General features: G+C 45.3%; 1 protein-coding gene across 1 annotated transcript in view; it reads left to right on the plus strand.

Annotated features, from left to right (window-relative positions):
* The window catches only part of LOC146340585 (uncharacterized), a 37,517-nt gene extending 16,159 nt beyond the window's left edge, over positions 1-21,358 (plus strand). The window contains exons 4-9 of the mRNA XM_084803887.1: positions 5,280-5,419; positions 6,100-6,214; positions 15,380-15,535; positions 17,135-17,257; positions 19,232-19,371; positions 20,729-21,358. Coding sequence (XP_084660013.1) covers positions 5,280-5,419; positions 6,100-6,214; positions 15,380-15,535; positions 17,135-17,257; positions 19,232-19,371; positions 20,729-20,974 — 920 coding nt within the window. The 3' untranslated portion in view covers positions 20,975-21,358. The remainder of the gene's footprint in view (positions 1-5,279; positions 5,420-6,099; positions 6,215-15,379; positions 15,536-17,134; positions 17,258-19,231; positions 19,372-20,728) is intronic.
* Positions 21,359-21,670: the final 312 nt, after the last annotated feature.

The raw sequence follows: 21,670 nt of genomic DNA on the forward strand, positions 1-21,670 counted from the left end.
CCCCTCCCGGATGCGAATCAGACTGTAGGCGTCACGCAGGTCCAACTTTGTGAAAATCTTGGCTCGCCCCAGGCGCTCCAGCATCCAGTATGAGGGGGAGGGGGTACTTGTCAGGGGCTGAGACCGAATTCAAAGATCTGTAATCGTGCACCGTGCAGAGTTCTCCAGATTTCTTGGCCACAAAGATGGTAGGGGCACAGGCGGGGGAGGAGGAAGGGCAAATGAAGCCACGTTTGAGGTTGTTGTCCAAAAACTCTAGCAGAGCTCCAAGTTCCGGCTCCGACATCGAATACAGCCATCCAGCAGGGATGGTTGCCCCCAGAATGAGGTTAATGGCACAGTCAAATGGGCGGTGGGGGGGGAGAGCTGGTCGGCCTCCTTCTTGTTGAAAACATCCCGAAAAGACGCATACTTCTCTGGGAGGATCACGGTAGCTGAAGAACTGCCAGAAGCAGACGAGGAGGGGGAGGAAAGGGTTAAGGCTAAGGATGTACGAAAGGTACTTACCTTTCGCGAATTATGTTTATGGTTGGGGGGGAGGCGTTCCGTCCCTCCCCCCAGAATCCTCGCCGGGGGGGAGGCACGCCGTTCCTCCCCCCCCCAGAATCCTGGCTGGCTGGCTGTGCTCCGCAGCGATTCTGCGGAGCCGCCGGCCGGCTCCGCCAGCAGCCGGACATCTGGCTGCTGGCTAGCAGGGACGCAAATGGCGGCGGCCATAGCCGCCGCCATTTGCGTCCCTGCAGTCAGCCGTGATAGGCTACATAAATGTTTATGTAACCTATCACGGCTGACTTAAAAAAACAACCCCCCCCCGCGCGTATGCAAATGGTGGCGGCCATGGCAGCCGCCATTTACATTCCTTATTCTGGCACGTCTTAGTCTATGTAAACATTTAGTAGACTAAGACGGTGAAAATAAGGGGAATGCAAATAGCGTAGACGCTACGCTATTTGCGTTCCCCTTATTTTTGCTGTCTTTGTCTACGTAAATGTTTACGTAGACTAAGACGTGCCAAAATAAGGAACGCAAATGGCGGTGGCTGTGGCCGCCGCCATTTGCGTACACGCGTTTGTTTTTTTTTTAAAGTCAGCCGTGATAGGCTACGTAAACATTTACGTAGCCTATCACGGTTTTTTTTTTAAACCTAGCCATGATAGGCTACGTAAATCTTTACGTAGCCTATCACGTTTTTTTTTTTTTTTTTTTAAAAACTGGAAATGGCGGTGGCGGCAGCCGGTCGGAAGACTGGCTGCCGCCACCGCTGCCCCGCCGCCCCTGCCCTGCCGCCGGAGCCACCGCCGCCAGGAAGATCCGCCCAAGGTAAGTCTCGTCCCGGGGGGGGTGGCAGGCCGTTCCACCACCGATTTCGGGGGGCTGAATGCGCTGGCATTCGGCCTCCCCGAGATCCGTGGCGGAACTTTCGTATATCCCTAGTTAAGGCCTGGGCTGGGACTGGCGCCTCGGTCGGGAGGCAATGCTCCCGGAAGTAGGGAGACGCAAACTCCACTTGCTGAAGCTCCCAAGAAATCTGAGGATTATGCTTAGAGAGCCAGGAAACACCCAGCATGATTGGGTATTGGGGAACCTTGGCCAAGTGAAACTGAATCTGCTCAACGTGGGACTGGGTGTGCAGAGTGAGTGGAGCTGTAATCCGGGTCACTGCGCCTGAAGAAAGAGGACGCCCATCGATGATCTCCACTGCCAAGGGGGCAGGAAGAGGCAGGGTAGGAATTTTGTGGAAGAGGGCGAAGGTTTCATCCATGAAACTGGTCATAGCCCCCGGGTCCACTAAAGCCAGGGCCTCCACCCCACCCCACTGGGAGGAGCGGAGGTGAACATGCAATAGGAGAGGGGAGGGTGGGGGGGTTGTGGAAGGCACCCACCGGGTGTGGAACCCACCCCCACACTGGAGACCCCCAACAGGCTTGGGGGGCAGCCTAGTCAGGCCTGGGGGCGAGGAGGAGGAGGAGGAGGAAGGAGAGGAGGGGGAGGCAGAGGACCTGCGGGTCTAGCGCAGCAGGTTTTGGTGAAATGTCCCAGTTTTCCACACCGAAAGCATCAGCGCTCAGCGTGCCGCCGCTGTAGTTCCTCCGGCGGCAGTGGGGCTTGGGTAGCTCCCAGCTGCATCGGGGTCTCCTCTGTCCCCACCGCAGGGGCGGGGGGTGGGGGAGGGGGCAGGAAATGGGGGGGAATGGGAGGAGGGAAATCTCGGCCCCCGGCGCCCTCCGGGTCTGCCGGCGGCCCTCCAGCCGACTATCTATCTGGAGGCAGGTCTGACTGAGGTCCTCCAAAGTAGGCGGGCTAGGCGTGCGTGCCAACTCGTCCAAGATCTCGTCGTTCAAACCGTCCAAAAACTGAGCCACCAGCGTGGCATCATTCCACTGTAAATCCTGCATCAGCAAGCGAAAAGTTGTCGCATAGCTGGAAACTGAGTCCTTGCCCTGCCTGAGGCGGCGAATCTCCCGAGAAGCCGTCTGCGTGCGCAGGGGGTCACTGAAAAATCTGGCCATCACTGTCATGAAACCTCGATAGTTCCCGAGCAGGGGGTCATTAGCAAGAAGAAGTCCCGAAGCCCATTTAGCTGCCACGCCTGAAAGTAGGTTAATGATGACGCCCACATGAACCTGTTCCGTCACGAAATCCTCAGGTCAAAGGTGCATGTACAGCTCCGATTGGGCCCAGAAAATCTGAAAAAGTCCTTTCTCCCCAGAAAACGTCTCTGGCAAAGCCACCGGGCACTTGCGACGGGGGGGAATCGGAGGTGGCGGGGGTTGAACCGAAGCTTGCAGATTCTGTACGGCAGTCGTCAGTTGAGCCACTTGATCACGGAGGATCTGGTTCTCTTGCGCCAGAGCTTGCACTGCTGGGTCCCTGGCACCCTCCATTCGGCAGGAGGAGAAAAAAAAGAGAAAGAGAGGAAAAAAAAGAGGAACGGGGATCAAGCTGTCAGGAGCGCCTTGGTGGCCTCTCTCAGTAGATTCCAATAGCCAACTCAAGACACAGACGAAAGGGAATTCTTTTCAAAGCTTAATGACTCTTTCAGATGCTAATCACCAGTGGCTAAAGCAAAGAACAGCAGCATGTCCTAAGCTTCAGGCAGGCAGTTGATCCCCATTTGAAAGAGTCACTTGAAGACCCAGAACCTATGGGCTAGGGAGAGATCCTCCCTCTTTCCCTTGGGTCCATGGGAGGCGGCCATTGCTTGAGTGCCAAACGGGCGCTACGCTTCCTTTCCGTGCCCTCCATCGCTCGTTGCTCTTTGCATCTGCGTCGAGCATCTAAGAAGCCCCCCTCCAACACTCCCTCACTACCAGGGTCACTAACTATCTCTGGAATGCTGGCAGGAGGAATCTCTGCCAGGTGCTGAGCCTGTGAGGGATGAGCTGGCTCTACTCCCACGGATTGCTGTTCCTCCTCAGAATCAGAACTGCACTGGGGCTCTCTGGGCTCAGTTTCCACCCTGACATGTAGCGGCTCTGGTAGATCTGATGCCTGAGTGGCCCCGTACCTGGTCCACCAAGCTGGGTAGACCTGGCCTCTGTGAACTTGTACACCCAGCCTTTCCTGTCATTGTTTCTCAGCAGATAGATCTGTTGTTTAGGGGCCATTTCCACTGCAGCTGAAACCCGCAATTCCTTCCCTGGCTCTCTGCATCCTCTCTGATCCTGAATTCAGTGCAGTGCAGCTTCAGTTAATTTCACTTAGAAATGCCAATAGATAAATGCCACTGGATAATAACACCGGCTGATACTACAGGATTGTCATAAATTACTCTAACCCCTCCCTCTGCCCAGCAAAATGGTTGTAACAATACTGGGCTACTTTGCCAGGTTGGTGTAAGCCACAATTCCTGAGCCACAGCCCTGACTCCTACAACATGGGTATAATTACAGAGCAATGTTTACATTAAAAATAACTTTTTGGCAGGGGGACAAAATAAGACTTCAGTTAGCAATATCATGAACTCTTGTCTTTGTGGCTACCTTTTGTTTTTGGGTAGAGCTAAATCACAGAACAGCTACATCACAGCTAGACTGAAATCCTGGATTTCTGAATTGGTTTCTATGTGGCAGCAATCACTTCTCCACCAGGGAAGGCCAAAAAATGGGTTAAAAACGAACCACACGTTTCTTCTCCCCAAAATGGGCACGTCCCTACAGCCTTCTTTTTGGCTGATTGGCTAGCTCTGCTTTTCTAAATGTTAATCATTGCTATGACTTCATGATTGGCTAAAAACAGTGAAAGGTGGGAGCAAGCTAATTTCTCACAAAATGACTGGGCAGCATGATACCTGCAAGAAGGCGAGAGTCATTTTTAAAACAAAAACTGGGAATGCAGGGATTATTACAGGGGTGGGGGACAACACTGTCCTCTTGATGCCCCCCCCATCACATTTTCCGAGTCTGAACCTACCAGTTGCACGTTCAAGGGTCCAAGCGTTCCAAGGTGGTGAACACAAACAGGGACCAGGCAAAAGGCAAGGTCTCAGCAATCCAGGTCACAGGCAACAAGGTCCCAAGCCAACACAGCAGACAGGGAGCAGGCAGGAGGAGGGTCAGAGTTCAGTCCAGAAGTACGTATGCCAGGACCCAACCTCCTACATGTGAGTAGACCTGTCCTCACAGGAAGGCCTCTGCCTCAGTCTAGCACTACTTCTGAGTTCCTGGCTGTTCAGGCAGTGTGTCTGCCAAGAGCTTTGGGGTTTCTCTGCTTGCATCTCTGAGGCGGAGTCCTTGTCCTCCACATGTGATGCCCTCACAGTAGAGCCTGAGCTTCTCTCAGTCTCCTGGTAGATCCTGGGTATTGCTGATGGTGGGTGGTTCCTTGTCCTCCAGCTCTTCCTCCTCCGAGGGGTCTTCCTGCAGAGGCATGATGCTGCCCACAGATGCTGGTGAATGGGCTGTAGCTCAGTGGTAGAGCACCTGTGCACAGAAGCATGTACTCTATCACCCAGTCTGGCACTGATTCAGTGAGGTAACAATAAAACGAATCCATAAAGAGATTATTACAGCAACACACAGAATTACCTGGGGTAATTAGAATTACCTAGCTCCTAGTGCTAGGAAGAAATGATATGAAACTTGGACATAGTTCAAGCGTAGTCACTGAGCTCCTATATGTAGACTTGCATTTACTCTGATGGGACATTTCAGTCGCTTTTAATCGTATTGGTTGTCTTGAATTCGATTTGGCTTCTCATCCAAGACTCCTGTCCCAAAGATACTTCTCTCTCTCTCTTGTACCACTGACCCTGTTTGTTGCCTGTTGTTTGCCTCCAGAGGAGTTAATGGCGGTGATCCCCAACAGAGGCATTGAACAAAAAGAGAAGCATACATATCCCATCTTTATGGGCCTTGCAGATGGGAGAAATGTTCTGACCTGTGAGGAAACTGGTGGCCAACCTCAGCTAAAGATAGCGGTGAGTTTTATTTTTGGTGCAGTGTCACTTTTGATTCCCTCAGAAATTGGTTAAGGACACAATCCTTTTGGAGGATTGAGACGTGGCTCGCGTCCACACTAGCCATTTTTCTCTGCTGTAAAGCAGCACTTGTGTAGGTTCCTATGGTCACTCAGCCTGCCTCTCAGCGGATGAAGATTGGAGCCTAAATCAATTTGAAAATCAATTGAATTAAAAAGCTTCCTGTTTGCAGGTTCAGGCTCTTTTCTTCCTTCCTGTTTAGTGCAACCAGTGGACACGGCCTCAATTGCTTCTTAATTATTCAGCCTCTGTTCCCTGAGGTGTGGGCACAGGGAGAGCTTAGTTATTGGATTTCTTCTTTTTTCCTTTTAATACTGAAATGATAGAGACTCTATTTTGATAGAGACTTGAAACAAATAGCCAAGAAAGGTAAGCAGTAATTAAATGCCACTTTCCTGGCAGGGGACAGAATCTGTGTAACTACTTTGTAAATAGCACACACATAATTTAAACTTGGAACTCCCAGAAAACTTTAAATGTGTTATGTTTATCTTTATGTGAATTAATATATGCTTATAAGCAATAGTCAGGGTTCCCTCTCTTGCAACACTTGGGTATGCACTAACAATATGACACAACATTTCTTCCTGCCAAAACCTTTGTGTATGTGTCTTTCTTAGGAGCAGAGTATTATGGGTCTGCACGAAAAAACTGAGGAATTGAGGAGCTTCACTTTCTTCCGTCAGTCTAAAGGCAGCAAAGAGACATGCTGCTTTGAATCTGCTTCTTTCCTAGGTTGGTTCCTAAGCACTTCGTCTGAGCCACATAAATCGATTGGTTTGAGTTGCGAAGGAGGCACTGAGATAACTCTGTTTTATTTTGAAAAAAAGTAATCAACCAGAACTTTTGTTTTTAAGAAGAAATGAAATGGGGTGGAGGTGGGGGAGAGAATGAGAATGAGTATTCCAATCAATTTTTTAAAAATCCGATACAAGACAGTACATAGACCCAGAGGTATAGTATACAGAAGCATAAATAGAAATATTTTAACACAAAAAATCCAGTCTGATTTGGCCACAAAACACATACCAAAACATTACAATATATATCGATTCATCTGCTACAGTATCTGGTTGATAAACTCTCTCCTTCCTCCATTATCTTTTGGCAGCCATTCCATGGTTGTAGGAGGCTGAGTTTTGTTCTCCACTGTCTTCCTATTGTAGCAGCAATTAACAGTTTCAAAATTAGTAAGTTCAATATTCTTGGTGAACTAAGCTCTATTGCATAAAGCCAATAAAGGATCTACTCTAGTTGTATGGCCTGTGATTTGCACTGGAATATTAATTATTTGATGCCTGTACCTTTGGCAATTAATATGAACTTGAGCACACTCCGGGAGAGAGCGGAGGACAGGAAGGCCTGGCGTGCTATGGTCCATGGGGTCACGAAGAGTCGGACACGACGTAACAACTGAACAACAACCTTTGGGAGGTCCTACCACATGCAAAGAACACATGAAGAGCCATGCTGAATCAGACTGAAGGCATATCCAGTCCAACAATTTATATTGTATTTCATGGACTGAAAAGCTTACGGATTTATACTTAATGGATATACGAAACCATCCCTGTTTTGTAATGGGTATCCTAACATCCCTTTCCCATGGGCCTTTCATTTGATCATTGAAGAAAGTATAAATCTTTGCCAATCACCCTTTAGATTCATCACTGGTTGTTATTGTTTCCAGATTTGTCAGCTTTTGAAAAGGATAGTTAGGCCCCAGTAAATACATTCAAAAACTCCTTATTTGTAAATATGTAAACCAAGGGAGGATACCAGCCAGCTGGATTTTAGCTGATATCATAGCTAGACAATATTTGTCCATCTGTAATCAATGAGCCAATTTTGTCAATTTTACTTATTTCCCAATTTCTAATCTGTTGTGATCTCCCAATCATATTAAATATCTTGCTCGTTGTTAGGTGGGCAATGTTGGGAGTTGTTGGTTTTTCCATCTAAACATGTATAGGATTGCACCCTCATCTTGATATCCCAGGACGTAATTTCCATTTGTACTTATCCAATATTTTTAATATTTAATTTGGGATTGATTTAGATTACTCCGATTCCCTCTATCATGCTTTGAAATCTAGGCATCACTTCCAAAGGGATGTATCGCTTCCAGCATATTGTTATGCTGGATTGTTAATGGTATACTCAATTTGAAAGACAAATATGATAGGCCTGTTAGAAAATGGGAGTAAAAAGTATTTTCAGCACTATTTAACTTGATGTACTTGTGGCAATTTTTATCAGATTGCTTTGAAATTTGGCACATTTGTAGATCGTATCAAGTAGATTATGTAAGCCGTACTTGACATTATTAGCTCAACAGGTGTCATTTTTACAAGCAGTGGGATTTTATAACTGAAAACTGTTTTTATTTGGCAACTTGCTTTAGGTAAAAGGAGATGCTCTTGTCCCTTTAATTACAGCGTTGGGACTGCTAGACCTCTGGTCTGTAAAGTCAGTTGCATACTGAGCTCCAGCTATGTAGTGGTATAGAAATGTAATGAATAAAATAAAATAAATACTGAGCCTTTATGTTTGGATGTAAATCTGCCCAAACGATGTTCTCAATAGGCTTTCACCAACCTTTAAAATATTTTTTAAAATGATCATATAAACAAACATTTCTCTTAAGTCTTTGCCAGCCTTTTAGTTCCAACTGGAAGGGGTAAATAAATAAAGAAATTTTAGGGAGCATAGTAATTTTGACTGCTGATATTCGTACTAACAGTGTTTTCAAATTAGTTAGATCTTTCTTAATTTTTTGAATATGTTTATCATGTTTAGCCTTGAGAAGAGAAGACTGAGGGGAGATATGATAGCACTCTTCAAGTACTTGAAAGGTTGTCACAGAGAAGAAGGCCAGGATCTCTTCTTGATCATCCCAGAGTGCAGGACACGGAATAATGGGCTCAAGTTACAGGAAGCCAGATTCCGGCTGAACATCAGGAAAAACTTCCTGAGTGTCAGAGCAATACGGCAATGGAACCAATTACCTGGGGAGGTGGTGGGCTCTCCCACACTGGAGGCCTTTAAGACGAGGCTGGACAGCCATTTGTCAGGGATGCTCTGACTTGGATTCCTGCATTGAGCAGGGGGTTGGACTCGATGGCCTTGTAGGCCCCTTCCAACCCTACTATTCTATGATTCTATGATTCTATGAATAAGAGGGCTATAATTAGCATTAGCGAGAGCCTTTATATCAGATTTGACATTTACACCCAAATATATACCTAGTTTGTTAGATAGCAGTAGGCCAAAAGTGATGTTATGTGATTTTTTTATTATTATTATAGAGGACCATTGCTGGTAATGCACCCTGATTTCTGTCTGTTTATTGTATAGTGGTAAAATAAACTGTGTTTTCCTATAATCTGGGAGACTGCCAGGAAGGATACTTCTGGTTGCTCAACTGAAATCATGACGTCATCTGTGTATACTGCCCTTCTACACTGGGATGCCTCTGTCTGAATTCCTTGGAGCTGAAGTGATTCTCGAAAACGCTGGAGTCTCCAGTCCAGGAGTGCAGGTAGGACCGGCCCAAGACTTTGTGCTGCCTGAGGCAAAGGACAAGTTGGTGTCTGGGCCACCATTCCATATACAGAAGCCAACCAGACTGGCAGCCGAATTTGTCTTCACCACCGGTGATGGGGCAGCATTCCCCACCACACTGGAGGGCAGCAGTTTAGCTTAGGGCATGCAGGGAAGAAACAGCATTGTCCTCCAACAGAGGGGAATGGATAGGGGGCTGTAATGGTTGGCTCCACCAGTCTCCTTGCATCTGCTGCCTTGGCATTTGCCCCACTCTGCCTAATGGTAGGGCCGGTCCCATATTTGCTTGCTGAATATGCTTAAAAAAGATGAAAGAAAGAGCTTGTTAATTTTCATCACTTCACTTTTGATCTCACCTGTGAAATAATTGTCTGAGCTGTGTAGCAGCCTGGAAAGTTTCCCTCAGTACATACATAGGCCAACATGTCTAGACCATGATAGGACGTAAAGAGCCAAGGGGAAAGGCACGCAATTGAATGGAGTTCTCAGCTCCAGGCTAAGATTTCCTGTAGGGTGGATTGACAAGCAAGGAACTCTGGCTGCCCCATCCCTGCATAAATGCTGGTTCAGAGACAAAAGGGGTTCGTGGGTACAACATCACTGGTATCAGACACTCCTTTGCTTGGACTACGCTTGACCCTGAACTATTGCATGTCATCAATCCAACGCCTTTGGACCCTGTATTGGAATATACAGCTGGACTTTAAGACGTTGTTTCTGGCTCCTGTTCGGATGGTCAGAGTTTCCTGGAACTTGAGCGCTTTGAGGACTCTGATCCACGGACTCTGGTGGGGCGCTTGTGTTGGTGTCTTGCTGCAATAAAGGAGTTCACTGTTTCTTCACATGCATTTGGTTGGTGGTGTTTCAAGGCAGCTGGGCCGGACAAGGTGTGCCCATCCACAAAATGGCTGTGATAGTGGACATGGCCAGTCCCAGAAGAGATGACAACATTTATCAGATGGTAACCTGGTGAGGCTGAGAGCTGAGTCACTCGCCCAAGAACCTTATTCCAAGCAGAGGTGGGATCTGAGACCCCAAACCACAAAACTACTCATTTGGACCCAGTTTCCTGCTCAAACAGAGCAGCCATTTCAGAGAAGGCAGGCTTGCTCTCTTTCTATCTGCAGGCAACTTATAGCTGTCCCATCTGTTTCTCTCTCTGTCCCAGGATACACACACACACACAGGATAAAACAGAGCCAGCCCTGTACAGATGGAGAAAAGCAGACACAGACACAGAGAGATGGAAAAATGTAGATATGTCCTGCTCTTCTCAATACCCAGGGGGTGTCTCCATGAGCGATTTACTCCGAGCTGGCTGCATTTGGGGGTCGATAGAGATATATGACGTTGTGGTCATCCAGCTGCCACCCTGGAGCTCATCAGAGAAAAAACGGATTTCCTGACACTGCTTATAGTCTGATTCTTTTCCTTAAATCTGGTTCTCTGCGGTGTAGTTGTATGCCCCAACCCCTGCATTTGCCTTGGATATGCCAGCCCTGCCCAGGGGTGTGCCTTTCACCATGACCTTGGTCAAGGGGTGTTTCCTGTGTGTTTCCCATCCCTGTGTTTCCCAGCACAAACCAATTAGTGTCTACCCAGAAGTAACTCCCACTGTGGTCAATGAGGCTTGTTCCTGAAATGTGCACTCCTGAAGTTACTGAGATTTCCATGAATCAAAATAATGCATTTAGAGAGTCTTAATGCCAATGCTTTGAAGCTTGATTGATCACAGCAGAGCAGAGAGAACGCTGTGTTCCTATAGTGATTGTCACTGTGAGGGAGTAATTAATGCAGGTGTGTGTGGGGGGGGGGTTGGGAAGAGAAAGAGCGTGATTCCTGTGGATACAGGGGAGGAAACCTCACAGGATTTTATTAAAGGAGAAAGGAGGAGAGAGCCTGGAAGGGGGGGGGGAGCCTCTCTTATTGGTTGAGCAGCCCCTGCCCATCAGATGACATTCACTCCCCTTACCCCGAGGTATGGTCTGTGAAGTGACTTTAACTGGTGCGATACACTTACTTGTGGAGCCCTGCGTGGACCAAAGCTGGCTTCTGGAAAATTCCGGGCCTCCTTCCATTGTCATGGAGAACAGCGCCCCTGCCCGTGATTCACATGGCCTCATCTGCTCTACCTTTCCTTTTTCAATCTGAGACAGGAGAATCATTCCTGCTTTATCCACCTAGCTTGTTTCTATTACCTGAACAGGTTTGTCTGCAACTCACCTGATCAAGATAGAAAACTGCGGCTGTATGGACAGACCCCACACAGCAACTGATTTATAAATCCTGGCTTAGTGTTCTAGGCTCCACAAATTAATTTATGGGTTTTGGTCCCCGAACCACCTTTCAAACCAGCTAACACAAAGTGGTTCCACAACATTTTTTCTTTTTTTTTTCCCGCTCCAACAGTATTAGACAATAACAAAACTTTGCAATGATGAAACAAGCAAAACACGTCACCACATATAATACAATTAGGATAATTAAAAGCACAATAGAAATAGTGGCTAGCACATTTCTTATTAAAATTAAAGTTCTATTCCCCTTAACCAACAAAATAGTTATCACTGAGATCTTATATTCAACTGTCTGGCAGGCATGGTTGGCAGGCATGGTTCGTAGGCGTCTCGTTCTCCCAGGATCTCTCTGCTCAACCAAGCCAAAATCATACTATTTATAAGATTCTACCCAACATTAGCTCTAGTTTCTTATTTTAAAGGAATCTTTCTGCAGCTGGACTTAACCAGGAGCTTCGGACTCAGTCATAACTCCTGTGCATAACCGCAGGAGGTCTGCTACCTAATACGGCCACGTTTAAGCTAACTTCAGAAGTGCCCTCACGAAGGTCCCTCCCCACTTAAGATAAAGAGGTTTTTACTCCCAAGAACTAAGCAATCCACTTGCGACAAGCTCCATTGTCTGAGTTCCAAGAATACATTTTTGCACTTAAGGCTATCTCATAGTATATATAGAATTAATTGGTTTGCATGTACTGTTGGCACACATGGATTATAATGAATCTCATACAAAATACACCAAATTCTTGTCACCAATCATGTTACATTCATACTTTGTAACACCCCCTCTTGATTTATTTTATTGAGATTTTATAGGTATATTAAAAACAACAAAATAGTATGAATTCAGTCTAGTATATCTTCTACAATATCACTAGATGGCAGCTATTTCAAAATTCTATTGCTGATCAGTCTTCAGAACAAGGCACATACGAGAATTTCATTTGTGTTCACAAATTGCTCGAAAATGCCCCACGCACAACCCCAAACACACACATTAAAGGGAGCACGTGGTCTCTGAAAATGTTTGCAAGAGCTTGAATAGTTTCTCTCATGAAAGGTTAGCAGTGGCTGTTTGCAGTGAATAGCAGAGGCTGGGGAGTGGTGGTGGTGGTGGTCAAAGAAGCGACAGGGATAAGGGAAGAGCGACTTCTAGGTGAGGTGAAGGATCAGGCTTCTTGGTGAAACCCAATTAATGAAAACACTCAGTCGTTGGGTCTTCCTACTGAGCTCTTGCACCACTGAAGTGTGAAGGAGAGTTGCACATCCGGTCTGCAACCAACCAGCCCATGCAGGAACATTTGCCCCTCCCCAACCAAGAGTCTACACCATTTGAAAGCCAAATGGTTGTGTGAATTCCTCCTTGTTCAGAGCTGCTTCTATCCCTGAACACCTTTTTAATATGAGATAGAAAACAACAACTAGGCATTCTCCAAGAGGCCTGTGAGATTCTCGTGTAGCTGATAGAGGAGGCTTTTGGCTGAAAAAGCTGGTGCTGCCTCTAGTTAGCCTTTAAAGTGTCACACACTTTCTAGACACCACATTCTGCCACAAGGCTCACCCATGTGTTCCATATTGGAATTAACTTCAAGCATGTAAATCACACCCACGTGTCACTGAATAGCCAAAAATTGTTCTGTAACTTCCAGAGCAGAGCACAGAGAAGGAACCTCCTGCCCAAAGCACAGGACTTCCCCACATCAGAACAGGTACTGTCTCCTTGCTTACCTCTCTGACCTTTGTTCCTCGAGCTGGATTGCCTGCTTGCGGGGCCAAACCACCTGAGGCAGGAGATGTGTGAGGCAGGAGCCCTGCACCTCCCAATTTCTCCATCTTTCAGGATGGCCATTTGGGGGCCAGGCCGAGACAGTCACATTTCCTGGAGATTTTTATTAACAACGATAGCGTAAGGGTGCAATTCCCTATGCATTTTCCCCAGCCAAGCATGCTGGCTGGGACATGCTGGGAGTTACAGGACATTTTTCTGTCTAAACATGCATAGGACTGCGCCTGAAATATCTGTTTCTGATTTGCTGGTTTTTAAACATCCTTCACTGAACACTCATTTATTCTTGTTCTATTTTGGTTTTATTGTGGTATTGTTGCTTTTATGAATTTATTGTTGTAAGCTACCTTGTGCATTTTAATTTGAAAGACCAGACATAAATGCCCTAATAAATCCTTCTTTCTAACCTCTGCAAAACTGCCATTTGTTCTGCGGCAGGAAAAAATATGTAGAGGTACAGTGGATTTCTGACATCTTGATATGAAAAAAAAACCCATATTTATTTAAAATATTTTAATTATGTTCTTTACTCTCTCTCTCTCTCTCTCTTTTACCATTATCATTTTTACCTTCCCACTTTTTTTACCATCCATTGTATCACATTTCACAAAGGGAGCTACATGTGCTACCAAAGGTGAGGAGAGATTCTCTACGTCTAGTGAATTGTTTTCTTGGGTCAAAATCAATTCAACCCAAAAGAAAGAGCCAAGATACATACACAAAACGCTTTCTTTCTCCACTATAGGAACATATGTCGATACAAGAGTGAAAATACACAGTGCATTTACTTATCGGAATACATCCATCCATACATGAAAAAACACAATAGAAACTCATGTCTCCCACTCCAGTTACTATGGAATATCAGTAAAATTTTGCCGAGTCTTCGAGCTTTTCTATGTGAGGCATTTATTTTGTGCTTGTCATTCCCTACTCACAGTTGTTTACAGGTTTTTTAGACAATGCTGTGACCCTCCAGTTTTGCTTCTGTTTTTAAACATCACTTTTGGTGAGTTTTTTTAGAGCAGGCTATTTCACCCATTCATTAGCAAACTACAGAACAAAAACACCTCAGCTCCTCAGGTGAATGATTGCATTCCAAAAAAAAGGGATGTTAATGGGGCATCTCTTCTTTGTCCTAATGTTGCTTTTGTGTTCAGTGATACATGTATTGCATATTTTCACCTGTGTATTGATGAATTCTGATGTAGTAAATGCATTGTGTGTTTTCACTTTTGGATTGACAAGTGTTGAGTGGCGACAGTAAACGTATTGGGTATGTATTGTTCTGAGTTGTATTGGTATTTGTTTTGGATTGGATTTTTTTTCTGAGAAGACCAATGTTGTGTTTTGGTCTTGGATCAAAACCCCCTCAACTAATGGCTACTGCTCATTCCAGTGAGATGAGGGACACCAAAGATGGTGACCAGCTCCTTTCCTGACAAATACCTCTTAATGGCTGTGTAACAGAGAACAATCAAGCAGACATCGTTTTCCCCTGATATGGGGGTGCAAAAATGGAGAAAACTGGGCTTGTTGAATTTCTGGGAGAAGTGACAGGCACAGGTGTGTCCATCAGGAAAGAAGCTGTGTCCAGTCTACATATGAACATGATAGCACAGAGCTTGGCATGAGGCACGTAGGGACAGATGTGATGAGGATGGAGTTGGTATGGCTTGGGGCACACTCCAGGGGAGCAGCTGTATTAGTCCATTACAGCACAGAAGACAAAGACTGTCATCAGATGAATTTACAAAAATAGGAGTTTTTGCAGGCATGAACTTCCTTCACCACAAGAGTCTGACTTCATTGCCTTTTCTCGTTCTTCAGTGACAGTCAGCTGATTCAGAGCTGACCTGGGGCATTTTTCCTGGCCTAAGAAAAATGTTGATGGTGTGATCTGCAGCTTGAATTCCCCTTCTCCTCCTCCTAAGTCCACCTCTAGCACTGCCCCTCATTCTGTCTTCTTCCTACCTCTTTGGGTGGGTACTCTTGCCTTTGCTCAACTCTAAGTGAGGTTGTTGTGAGGACAACTCTTTAAAAAATCTCCCCTGTCCCCTGTTTCTGTCTGCCTCTATCAGGCCATTTGCTCTGTATTCCTCCACTAATACCCCAACCCTCTTGGTTGCTTGTGCTGAGCCTGCAATATACGACATGGGACAGACCATGGACCTCCTCCATTACTGTCTGTGTTTGGATGGCTTCACATGCTTGTCACTCAAGAGTTTCTAAGGTGTTCCTCTCTTTTAATAGCTGTGATGCAGAAGAAGCAACGAATAACCGGAGCCTCAATCAAGACTTCAACAGAAATGGAGGCTAAGGGAGGAGCTGCTGTGATGAAATCACCCAAACAGACTGTGGACCAGGAAATGGAAGATTTATTTCACGAATTTCCAAAAATACCACGAGGTAAAAAGCAGGTCCTTACTTATCTCTTTGTTGGTGAAAAGGAGAGACGGAGTCCCAGGATGTAAAAAGAAATGCTTATTCTGTTGGAGTAGCCTCAATACATTTCAGCCCTGTATCATATATTTCTGGGCCTTCTTCAGGACCTGTATAAAAAGTGAACAATACAACATACTAGTTTAAATTTAGAAACAAAACATTTTAAAATAACCCATTACATTTCATATACATATTGCAAGTGTGCTTATGTATATTTACTTACAATGTTTATATGTAGCCTGCAGAGAGCTAATTTCCGCCCTCCAAGTTTAAAATCTGCAACAGGTGACATGATTAGCAAGCAGCACTTTATGTACTTTCTCTTAACTCATCTCAGATATTCTCATAATTGCAGTGATTAAACTCAAGGCCTTTCATTTCTGGACATGCACCACATTCATAGTGAGTGCCTTAAGAACCCTGTACTTTAGAAGAAATGAAGAAAATCCAGTTCTTTAGGGAGTCTAAGTTTCCAGCCTTAAAATCCATTCTAGTTCCTTCCTTAGCAGAGTTTTTTCATTGTTTGTGAGGAGTTTCCAAAACTTGATGTCATTTTACAGAGTGGTTTTGAGCTTTTCTATATGAGGCTTTTAATGTGTGCTCATCATTTCCTACTCACAGTTGTTTATGGGTTCTTTAGATGATGTTGTGACCCTCCAGTTTCACTTCTCTTTTAAACAGCACTTACAGTGAATGTTTTTAGAACAGGGAAAATGTGGTATTACTTGTGAAAGTGAAAGAAAATGATTTTCCACATGTGTAATTCCGCTATACCACAGTGCCACCTAGAGGTTATGTGGTGGTAAAGCAGGCAAGGAAACGCTGTTTGTGTAATGGTTGGGTCTCAATTCTGCAATGAAACCAAAATTAGATATAGTGGATTAACAGCCCTGGGTAGAAAAGGCTTTGGTTCTAATAAGTGACTTACCAAAGGGTGCCTTGCTTTTTATTCTTAATATCACAAAGATGTTCCCCTGTATGTATTTTGAGAGACCAAGATGTTTTTCCCAGACAGAATTTATTACAGGAGCATCGGATGACACAGTGGTAGGTGGAACAAAGTCATAAGCGGTAGGGCCAAAATACCAGTAACAAAGCCTTTGGAGAGGTGTTTCAACCCTTTGAAATGGGAGACAAACCATGGGAAAGCTGGTAAATCACAAAATGATTGATGGTCTGGGAAAAGTGGGATGAGCCTGGAGAAGGGGGCTTGCCCATCTGGGGAGCCCTGGATGGCTGAATTGAGACCTATAGGGGGGAGGGGAATTTGGCCAATAGCCCTCAGGTTCAACACCCGTCTTTTAGGCAGACGACAGAAACTGCGCACATCATGCCATGAAATGTGCCATCCAAAAAGGGTGTTTGCTACTGCATGCAAACTCTTTGGGGTTTGCAACCATAACATGAAAGTTAAATGCAACAAATGATAAATCCATAAGATGCTGTTCAGTGCCAAACAAGTCACTCCAACCTTCTTTTATAAAAGTCTGTTTCTCTTGGGTGTCTTTGTAATAGATTTATATCTTTTTATCCATCCATCCCCACCCCCAATGCCTTTTCCAGGTGCACCTGTGCCCTTTGCTGAAACGCGTCCCCGGCTCTTCAGAATTTGGGATATTAACCAGAAGTTCTTCTTCTGGCTGAACAAGACACTGATAGCAGCCCCACGGAATTCCAACACACCAGGTAACACGTCTTACATTCACTCTCAGCCCCCCCCCCCCTTACTGATCAAATTTATGTAAATTCTCGAACTGGATAACTTGGTGTTAGGAAGCTTCTGATTCAGCCACATGTTCTTCAGAAAGTGCCCAAAGGACATGCATATGCATATGTAACTAGCATCACATAACAGGTGTAGCGGCTCTGTTAGATCTGATGCCTGAGTGGCCCACGTACCTGGTCTACCAAGCTGGGTAGACCTGGCCTCTGTGAACTTGTACACCCAGCCTTTCCCGCCATTGGTTCTCAGCAGATAGATCTGTTGTTTAGGGGCCATTTCCACTGCAGCTGAAACCTGCAATTCCTTCCCTGGCTCTCTGCATCCTCTATGATCCTGAATTCAGTGCAGTGCAGCTTCAGTTAATTTCACTTAGAAATGCCAATAGACTGGATATTAACACCGGCTGATACTACAGGATTGTCATAAATTACTCTAACCCCTCCCTCTGCCCAGCAAAATGGTTGTAACAATACTGGGCTACTTTGCCAGGTTGGTGTAAGCCACAATTCCTGAGCCACAGCCCTGACTCCTACAACATGGGTATAATTACAGAGCAATGTTTACATTAAAAATAACTTTTTGGCAGGGGGACAAAATAAGACTTCAGTTAGCAATATCATGAACTCTTGTCTTTGTGGCTACCTTTTGTTTTTGGGTAGAGCTAAATCACAGAACAGCTACATCACAGCTAGACTGAAATCCTGGATTTCTGAATTGGTTTCTATGTGGCAGCAATCACTTCTCCACCAGGGAAGGCCAAAAAATGGGTTAAAAACGAACCACACGTTTCTTCTCCCCAAAATGGGCACGTCCCTACAGCCTTCTTTTTGGCTGATTGGCTAGCTCTGCTTTTCTAAATGTTAATCATTGCTATGACTTCATGATTGGCTAAAAACAGTGAAAGGTGGGAGCAAGCTAATTTCTCACAAAATGACTGGGCAGCATGATACCTGCAAGAAGGCGAGAGTCATTTTTAAAACAAAAACTGGGAATGCAGGGATTATTACAGGGGTGGGGGACAACACTGTCCTCTTGATGCCCCCCCCTCACATTTTCTGAGTCTGAACCTACCAGTTGCACGTTCAAGGGTCCAAGAGTTCCAAGGTGGTGAACACAATCAGGGACCAGGCAAAAGGCAAGGTCTCAGCAATCCAGGTCACAGGCAACAAGGTCCCAAGCCAACACAGCAGACAGGGAGCAGGCAGGAGGAGGGTCAGAGTTCAGTCCAGAAGTACGTATGCCAGGACCCAACCTCCTACATGTGAGTAGACCTGTCCTCACAAGAAGGCCTCTGCCTCAGTCTAGCACTACTTCTGAGTTCCTGGCTGTTCAGGCAGTGTGTCTGCCAAGAGCTTTGGGGTTTCTCTGCTTGCATCTCTGAGGCGGAGTCCTTGTCCTCCACATGTGATGCCCTCACAGTAGAGCCTGAGCTTCTCTCAGTCTCCTGGTAGATCCTGGGTATTGCTGATGGTGGGTGGTTCCTTGTCCTCCAGCTCTTCCTCCTCCGAGGGGTCTTCCTGCAGGGGCATGATGCTGCCCACAGATGCTGGTGAATGGGCTGTAGCTCAGTGGTAGAGCACCTGTGCACAGAAGCATGTACTCTATCACCCAGTCTGGCACTGATTCAGTGAGGTAACAATAAAACGAATCCATAAAGAGATTATTACAGCAACACACAGAATTACCTGGGGTAATTAGAATTACCTAGCTCCTAGTGCTAGGAAGAAATGATATGAAACTTGGACATAGTTCAAGCGTAGTCACTGAGCTCCTATATGTAGACTTGCATTTACTCTGATGGGACATTTCAGTCGCTTTTAATCGTATTGGTTGTCTTGAATTCGATTTGGCTTCTCATCCAAGACTCCTGTCCCAAAGATACTTCTCTCTCTCTCTTGTACCACTGACCCTGTTTGTTGCCTGTTGTTTGCCTCCAGAGGAATTAATGGCGGTGATCCCCAACAGAGGCATTGAACAAAAAGAGAAGCATACATATCCCATCTTTATGGGCCTTGCAGATGGGAGAAATGTTCTGACCTGTGAGGAAACTGGTGGCCAGCCTCAGCTAAAGATAGTGGTGAGTTTTATTTTTGGTGCAGTGTCACTTTTGATTCCCTCAGAAATTGGTTAAGGACACAATCGTATTGGATCTCTGAGGTCGGAGGCTTACGATTATCCAATGCAGAGCAGGAGGCAGAAGGCTTGACTGGAATTTTTGCCTGTGAAGCTGAGGAGTCAGGGAGGGGGGAGACAGAGGCCAGGGAAGGCTGGGGAGAGCTCATGCCCCACTTCCCCAGTCCGCTTCTCTCTGCCCACCAGTGTGCCCCTCTTTCCCTCCTCTCCGAGCACATGTTCTAGAGCTCGTGGAGGTAGCTGGCACAGTTCTCTCCGCACCAGCTGTGAAGTGGAGGGCGTAGGGAGCTTGGACTCCTGTGTCCAAGGTCAGAGTGCTGTCTCCAGCCTCAGATTCAGGAATTTTAAAAATCCTACGGCCCCCGCAGATGCTGTCCAGGGGCATAGGATTGCTCTCCCCGATACTTTAGATTCTATGCTAACCTATATGGATGTGTATCGAACTTGGATGATGGTTGAGCTGAATCTCGACTCAGGTAACAGCTTGAGATTTGGCGTGGGCTTTGGTTGAATCTGATACACATCTGACGTGGATGACCTCTGAATTGGTCCAAGCAGAATCAGGCCATTTTCCGAAGCACCGAAATGGGGTCCAAGTCAAATATTGTGGTCAGTGCACACCTCTACTAAACACAGACACAGGCTTGCATGCATCAGTAGTCCGTACCAAAGAGATTCACACTCTCTCCTGGGATAAGAGGAATGCTGAGACGTGGCTCACGTCCACACTAGCCATTTTTCTCTGCTGTAGAGCAGCACTTGTGTAGGTTCCTATGGTCACTCAGCCTGCCTCTCAGTGGAGGTAGATTGCAGCCTAAATCAATCTGACAATCAATTGAATTAAAAAGCGTCCTTTTTGCAGGTTCAGGCTCTTTTCTTCCTTCCTGTTCAGTGCAACCAGTGGACACGGCCTCAGTTCCTTCTTAATTATTCAGCCTCTGTTCCCTGAGGTGCGGGCACAGGGAGAGCTTAGTTACTGCATTTCTTTTTTCTTTCTTTAATAGTGAAATGGTACTATTTTGACAGGGACTTTAAACAAATAGCCAAGAAAGGTAAGCAGTAATTAAACGCCACTTTCCTGGCAGGGGACAGAATCTGTGTAACTACTTTGTAAATAGCACACACATAATTTAAACTTGGAACTCCCAGGAAACTTTAAATGTGTTTATGTTTATCTTTATGTGAATTGATATATGCTTATAGGCAATAGCCAGGGCTCCCTCTCTTGCAACACTTGAGTATCCACTAACAATACGACACAGTTCTTTCTACCAAAACCTTTGTGTATGTATCTTCCTTAGGAGCAGAGTATTATGCGTTTGTACAGAAAAACTGAGGAATTGAAGAGCTTCACTTTCTTCCATCAGTCTAAAGGCAGCAAAGAGACATGCTGCTTTGAATCTGCTTCTTTCCCGGGTTGGTTCCTAAGCACTTCGTCAGAGCCATATAAATCGATTGGTTTGAGTCGTGAAGGAGGCACTGAGATAACTCTGTTTTATTTTGAAAAAAAGCAATCAACCAGAACTTTTGTTTTTAAGAAGAAATGAAATGGGGGGTGGGGAGGGGAGAGAATGCAAATTCCAATCATTTTTTTTTTTTAAAATCTGATACAAGATGGTACATAGACCCAGAGGTATAGTATACAGGAGTCTAAATAGAAATATTTTAACACAAAAAATCCAGTCTGATATGGCCACAAAACACATACCAAAATATTACAATATATATCCATTTATCTGCTACGGTATCTGGCTGATAAACTCTCTCCTTCCTCCATTATCTTTTGGCAGCCATTCCATGGTTGTAGGAGATTGAGTTTTGTTCTCCAATGTCTTCCTATTGTAGCAGCAATTAACAGTTTCAAAATTAGTAACTTTAATATTCTTGGTGAACTAAGCTCTATTGCAACGAATAAAGCCAATAAAGGATCTACTCTAGTTGTATGGCCTGTGATTTGCACTGGGATATTAATTATTTGATGCCTGTACCTTTGGGAAGTCCTACCACATGCAAAGAACATGTGACGAGACATGCTGGATGAGACTGAAGGCATATCCAGTCCAACAATTTATGTTGTATTTCATGGACTGAAAAGCTTACAGATTTATACTTAATGGATATATGAAACCATCCCTGTTTTGTAATGGGTATCCTAACATCGGTTTTCCAATATCCTTAGATTTGATTATGCAGTAAATTATAAATCTTTGCCAGTCACCCTTTAGATTCATTACTGGTCATTA

Source organism: Heloderma suspectum, chromosome 6, assembly GCF_057233095.1.
Source record: "Heloderma suspectum isolate Gila_16-S chromosome 6, 16-S_ref, whole genome shotgun sequence".
NCBI classification, from domain to species: domain Eukaryota; kingdom Metazoa; phylum Chordata; class Lepidosauria; order Squamata; family Helodermatidae; genus Heloderma; species Heloderma suspectum.